The 7,224-nt window shown below is 40.6% G+C and overlaps 1 protein-coding gene across 1 annotated transcript; it reads left to right on the forward strand.

Moving 5' to 3' along the window:
- Nucleotides 1–754: 754 nt before the first annotated feature.
- Nucleotides 755–5,990, forward strand: LOC101309698. Its single transcript, XM_004310113.1, has 5 exons — nucleotides 755–891; nucleotides 1,006–3,107; nucleotides 3,266–3,332; nucleotides 3,564–3,849; nucleotides 3,957–5,990. The coding sequence occupies exons 1-5, from the start codon at nucleotides 755–757 to the stop codon at nucleotides 5,988–5,990; spliced, it is 4,626 nt and encodes a 1,541-aa protein (XP_004310161.1).
- Nucleotides 5,991–7,224: the final 1,234 nt, after the last annotated feature.

The following is a 7,224-nucleotide window of genomic DNA, read 5'->3' on the forward strand; positions in this document are numbered from 1 at the left end:
CAAACACTTCTGTCCAAATCTTTCTGAAACATGTTGAGGTCAGCTTGCATCATCTTTGATGCCTTGCCTGCCTATATATATCTATAGCTTTGGCTTTGCTCAATGGTTGTGGAAAACTGTCTTATTGCGTTTTCTTTGTTGAGTCTAGTTTTTAGCTTGCATTGTTCATGCTGCTCTAAGTCTTCTTCGTGACTGTAAACCTTAGAGCTTGAACTCAAAACTTCTTTCATCAACTCATATCATGTTGCATACCATGAGGGATGTGTAGTGCAACCAACCCAAGAAGCGTTCAAGGTTGAATCAGCTAGTGGTTAGCTGAATTCACGAACAAAGCTTCTAAAAGTGTTCCATGTTGTAAGAACTTAGAAACAAGAGAGGGAATAGGTCTAGACTAGTTCGGGACTAGGAAGGATAGCACTGTGGTAGTGTATCACTAGAACTATTATTCTTGTAAGGAGTTACTTCAACTTGGTGGAAATTTTTGTCTCTCAAGAGTTAGAGACACGCAGTTTTTCTCCCTGCATTCAGGGTTTCTACGAGTAAAAAACATCATTGTGTTAATTCTTTATTTGCTGCAATTTACTTTCTGCAAACTCGTATCCTGTGATTCTGGGATAGCACAAGTCATTGCTATCCTCGGATACAGAAGTCAACGAAAATTCAAAAAGGCCTACTTCCCCCCCCCCCCTCTAGGACCTTTAAGTGGTATCAGAGCAGTTCCTAGCCTTTGCTAGTAAGATCCTCAGGTTTTAAAATGGGTGATAGAGGCACCTCTGTGAACTGTCCTCCACTGTTTGTGGGAAGGAACTTTTCACAATGGAAAATCATGATGACCGCGTTCTTTATTTCCCAAGATGATGGGAAACAATGGATGATGGTTGAGGATGGCTGGTCAGCCCCAGAATGGACCTCGATCTAGGCAGGTGCAAGTATACCGAAGCCTAGATCTGAGTGGACCGATTCAGAAAAAATTGCTGCTCGGATGAATATCAAAACTCTCAACAGTTTGTACTCGGCTCTTTCTAAGGGGGAGCGCAAACGAATCATTACCTGTATCTCAGCCAAACAGGCTTGGGAAGTGTTGCTAACAACCTACGAAGGTAATGAGCAAGTAAGAGAACAGATGCTCCAAGATCTTTTGTTAGATTTTGATGAGCTGAAAATGTCCGAAAGTGAGTCAATAGATGAGTTTTATAGTCGTATTTTGAACATAACAAATCAGTGTGCCGGTCTTGATTCTCCTCTAGAACAATCTAGGATTGTCAGAAAGTTACTTAGAGGTCTTCCTCCTAGTTTTGAGAATAAGAAAGTAGGCATACAGGAATCCAAGGATTTGAGAACCTATTCTTTAGAAGAGCTAGTAGGAAACCTGAAAACCTATGAAGCCCATAAGAAGGGTTTGATGAAAGAAAAATCCATTGCCCTCTCCTCTGTCAAGGAAACTGAGTCAAGTTTACAGATTAAAATTCCTGAGGATGTCGAATACAGTCTAGAAGAGTGTGCCCTCCTCACAAAACAGTTTGAAAACTTTCTCAAGAAAAGAAGGAAACCGTTTTCCTCGAACCGGGGTTTTGAGAAACCTAGATTTGGTGAGACATCACAAGATAGAGGTCATGACAGATATCCTAGGAATCCTCATGTTAAGTCCTCTCAGGATAGAGGACAAGATAGAAATCCTAAGGGTAAGAGTTCCCAAAGAAGCGATGTGTGTTATGAGTGTAAGGGTGTGAGACATAGAGCTGTTGACTGTGCAAATAGGAGGATTCGCCCTCAGAAGGCTCTTGCCGTCACGTTTAGTGACAGTGAAGAGGATCCCTTGTTTGATCAAGAGGAGGACATTGTGGCTTTCATAGCTCGGGTTGTCCTTGATCCCTCTTTGGATCATGATGAAGAACCAGTTGCCTTCATTGCCACGGTATCTCAGATCGAGACTCCGAAGGATGATGAAGATGATGATGGAATGCAAAAGTTCACTAAACTTGTCAACGCATCAAAGTCCATGTTATCTAAGATAGATATCCTGACCAAAGATCTTGCAAAATGTGAAAAAGAGAAAGCAAGGATACAAACTGAATTGCTGTCCCAACAAAAATTGTGGAGAGCCGAAAAGCTGAGTCTAGAAAGTTCTCTTAGTGGTCTTAAGGCTGATAAGCTAGCACTCGAAGTTTCTCTCAAGGAATCTCAGCAACAGTTTGCTAAATTTTCAATAGGGTCTGAAAAATTGACCAAGACGTGTGGAATGGGTAGACCAGATAAGAACAAACAGGGTTTAGGGTTTGGAACTGGGGAGAACTCTAAGAATAGTGGAACTGTGTTTGTCAAAAGTAAAGTTCCTGATGATAAAATAGTAACTAACAAGGTTGAGTCTCCAAAAAGATTCAAACCTACCTGTTATCACTGTGGTGTTCCTGGTCACATCCGACCTTTTTGTAGGAAACTCCAAAACAGCCAGGCATACCCTAGGAGAAACCAAGAGTCTACCAGTTTTCAGAACAATAAGTCGGTTGCAAGTTTCTTCACATCTTTTCAAGCCACTCTAGAAAAGTCTCTACAAGAATTTGCTAGGATAGCTAAGGGTCTTTCTGTCCCTGTAGCTAGAGAACCGAATAAGAGCTTAGCTTGGGTTAAGAAGAAGGAGTCCAGACCTCATGTTCTCAAACCTCCACACATAGATTCAAAGTCTTTTGATGAGTGTGACAGTAATCCTGATGAGGAAAACATTGTCTATTTCTTGTCACGTGTCTGGACAAATCTAAGGTCTGTTAAGGAGTCTAGAACAGTAGCAGTGTGCCGCGTAGCTCTTACAGCTCTCACAGCGCGTTGTGCTGATTCTTGGTACATAGACAGTGGTGCTTCAAGACACATGACTGGAGATCCCAAGTGGTTTTCGTCTATGGATGACATTCATCCTGAAGGGAATGTTGGTTTTGGGGATGGAGCTCGGGCTCCGATAGTGGGAAGTGGGACAGTAAATGCCCCCGGTCTCCCTTGTTTGAAAAACGTCCTACTGGTCAAGGGTTTAGAAGTGAGTTTGTTAAGTGTAAGTCAGATTGTTGATGAACATGATTCAGTCACCTTTGATAAGCAGAGATGTGTTGTCTTAGATGGTAAAGGAAAGAGCATAATGAGAGGAAAGAGAACGAGTGATCAATGCTATTGTGTTGTAGCGAAAGAGAAGTTTTCACCCCAACTTTGTTTTAGATCTATGATTTGTGAGGAACCCTTAGATCTCTGGCATAGACTAATGTGTCACTTGAACCATCAGGATATAGTGAAGCTGTCTTCAAAAGAAGCCGTCAGAGGGATACCAAAGCTTGCCGGTATCCCCCAAGGTATGTGTGGTGAATGTAAAGTTGGTAAGATGACTCGGACCTCTCATCCTTTATTAAATGCTGATCCTACTACTCATGTTCTTGTACTGCTGCATCTAGACTTAGTAGGACCTGTTGAAACTAAAAGTATTGGATGAAGAAAGTATGCCTTTGTAATTGTTGATGATTTTTCTAGATTCACTTGGGTGAGATTTTTGTCTAACAAAGGTGAACTTTTGAAAATTATTACAGTGTTGCTAAGAGAGTCACAAATGAAAAATTGAATGATGACATGCATATTGTTAGGATCAGATCAGATCATGGTACTGAATTCGAAAACTCTTATTTTGAAAATTATTGTGAAGAGTTTGGTGTGCATCATGAATTCTCTGCTCCTATCACTCCACAGCATAATGGCATTGTAGAAAGAAAGAATAAGGTTCTTGTGGAATTATCTAGGGTTATGCTAGCTGCATCTGGTCTTGATCATTCTTTTTGGGCAGAAGCAGTAAACAATGCTTGTTACACATTAAACCGTGTAATTCTTAGACCTGGAACAACCATGACTCCCTATGAGATCTGGAGAGGTAGAAAACCAAATATCTCTCATCTCAAAGTGTTTGGAAGTCCCTGCTTTATCTATAGGGACAGAGAGTATTTGACAAGTTTGATGCTAAAAGTGACAAGCGTGTGTTCCTAGGCTATGCTGGAAATAGTCGAGTCTATCGGGTGTATAACAAGAGAACTAGCAAAATTATGGAATCAGTAAATGTGGCTGTTAATGATGCTCTTGTTTGCAAGAATGATGGGTGTGTTTTGTCTGAGCAGGTATCTGAACAAGAAGCTGAACCTACCTCATCCGAAACCAAGTCTGATCAAGGAGATAATGACTCAGGGATGGATGATGACACAGATCTTCCAGGATCTGGGAAAGATGCTACGCTTGCCATTCAGCCAATTCACAGAAGCGGCAAAAGACAAGTACAGAAGGACCATGATCTATCCCATGTAATTGGGGATGTGTCTGAAGCCAGAAAGACCAGGAGTAAGACTGGTCGGTTGGTGAGCAATTTCTCGGTGTTTAAATGCTTTGTTGCTATACATAAAGATGACATCAACACCATCACATACTATGACTTTGTTTCTATAATAGAGCCAAAGAATGTGAAGGAAGCCTTGCTTGATGCTGATTGGATCAGTGCCATGCAAGACGAGTTGAACCAGTTTGAAAGAAGCAATGTTTGGCATTTAGTGTCTAGGCCTAAGGACAAAAATGTCATAGGAACCAAATGGGTGTTCAAAAATAAAACTGATGAAAAAGGCATTATCACCCGAAACAAGGCAAGACTTGTTGTGCAAGGATATTCTCAAATAGAAGGTTTAGATTTTGATGAGACATTCGCTCATGTAGCTAGACTTGAGTCAGTTCGTCTTCTACTTGCTGTTGCTTATTATTTGAAATTTACCTTGTATCAAATGGATGTGAAAAGTGCTTTTCTGAATGGTATCCTCAAAGAGGAAGTGTATGTGGAACAACCCCCAGGATTCCAGAGTCTTACCCATCCTGACTGTGTCTACAAGTTAGATAAGGTCCTCTATGGTCTTAAGCAAGCCCCTAGGGCTTGGTATGAGAGATTGTCGAATCACCTTGTTGACCATGGATATGTGCGAGGCTCAGTTGACAAAACAATGTTTGTCAAATGTACCACAGAGCACATTATCATTGCTCAGATATATGTTGATGACATAGTGTTTGGGTCTACTTCTCCATCCCTGGTGAATGAGTTTACTGAGCTCATGAAGAAAGAATTTGAAATGAGTCTTTGTGGGAAGTTAAGCTACTTCTTAGGTCTTCAAGTTATGCAAAATCAAAATGGTCTGTTTATCTGTCAATCTAAGTATGCACAGGACCTTGTTAAAAAGTTTGGGATGGAAACGGCCACTGCCTTCCCCACTCCCATGAGCACCAGCTGTAAAATCAGTGCTGACATGTCTGGTATTAATGTGGACCAAACCAATTATAGGAGTATGATTGGAAGTCTTATGTATTTAACTGCTAGTAGACCAGATATTGCTTATAGTGTTGGTGTATGTGCTCGTTATCAAGCTAATCCCAAACAATCTCATGTCAAAGCAGTAAAGCGCATAATCCGATATGTTGCTGGAACTCTTGATCATGGAATTAAGTACACTTTTGACACTAATGTTGAGATTGCAGGATACACTGACTCGGACTGGGCTGGAGATGCAAATGACAGAAAAAGCACTTCTGGTGGTTGCTTCTTTGTAGGCAACAATCTTGTTTCATGGCATAGCAAGAAACAAAATTGTACCTCCCTCTCTACTGCTCAAGCTGAGTATGTAGCAGCTGGTAGTTGTTGCACACAACTTATGTGGATGAAACAGATGGTTGCAGACTATGGTTTCCAGCAAGGTACGTTATCTCTTTTCTGTGATAATACCTCTGCCATAAACATCTCAAAGAATCCAGTGTTGCATTCTAGGACCAAGCATATAGAGATAAGATATCACTTAATTCGTGGCTTGGTTGAAGAGAAACTGCTTGAGCTTACTTTCATTCCAACTGAAAAGCAATTAGCTGATTTGTTCACTAAACCACTTGACAATGCTAGGCATTTGAGTTTGTGCAAGGCTATAGGGTTGTGTGACAACAAGTAAATACTTCCCCTGCTAGTGTGTGTGTTCTGTTGGTGTACATATGTTCTGGATTTTTGCTTTTGTTTCCAGTTCCTCTTTACAGGCTCTGGATTAGAGGACCTTCTTGGTATCCTTAGTCAGTTTCTGAACTTGACCTAGGTGACTATCTGCCCTTCCTTTCCTTGGTTCAGTCTTACTCTTCACATAGGTGTGTGCACATGTTCAGATGCTGTCGTATGTGGTCTGACTTTTATTGCAAATCTGCAGTACTGTTATGTGCACTATTACTGATCACTTTGGTTGCACTAAAGCTTGTGCTATATACTTGAGATAAGAGTTCATACTAAGGGGGAGTTTACTTTCCAAACTAATCTCAAAGTAAACATTCCTTGGTTATGGTGAACAATTCAAGGGTGAGCAGAAACGAGGTTGGTTTGAAGATTAAGGTTCAAAGAACTCAATGATCTAGGCTAATCTCAAAGTACACATTCCTTGGTCGTGATGAACGATATAAGGGTGGGAAGAAACGAGATTGGTTTAGATTTAGGAAGTCTGGTTGGAACAAAGTTGAAAAAATTTGATTGACAAATCACAAATGACTTCTTGAATCAGCTAGTCCTCCACTTGTCGTGTTATGCAGTGGGGATTTCTGAGATGCATTCTATCCTTCGATGGGTTCGGATGATGTGTCCAGATAAGTGTCCTTGTTACACATATTGTCCAAGGTCAACTGATCTTGTGAAGCAATGACACATTTTCTGCTACTTGAACCTATGAGGACGATTTCTCAGTTAAGGCTGTGATATTAATGTTGGACCAAATAAATTCATGGATAAAAGTTTTTCTGGAGAGATAAGGATGGAAAGACCAGATGATATCCCAGTATGACATGGCTCACGTTGACAATAAATACTTAATTGATGCCCTCAAGCTTTTCAAGCAACATGTGGTTATTATCTCACTTCCACACTCACTCTAAAGTGCTGCATATAAAAAAATAGAGACCACTGGGACTTGTCACTATCACAAACCTATGTGATTTGCTTTTGGTTGATCAAGGTTTGTTTGTTTGTTATGATATGTCACCTTGTGAGTCTATGCTTAAACTGACTTCAAAAACCAAGGATGCAAATTGAATGGTCATTTTCCTTAAGCTTGTTTGTGCAGTCCTTTTCTCTAAAGAGTGTTCCTCATAAACAAACGATTTTTCGCTTTTTCATATGCACTCTTAGGGGGAGTATAGGCTTGAGTAGTT

The sequence above is a fragment of the Fragaria vesca genome, unplaced genomic scaffold, assembly GCF_000184155.1.
Source record: "Fragaria vesca subsp. vesca unplaced genomic scaffold, FraVesHawaii_1.0 scf0513160_u, whole genome shotgun sequence".
NCBI lineage: Eukaryota > Viridiplantae > Streptophyta > Magnoliopsida > Rosales > Rosaceae > Fragaria > Fragaria vesca.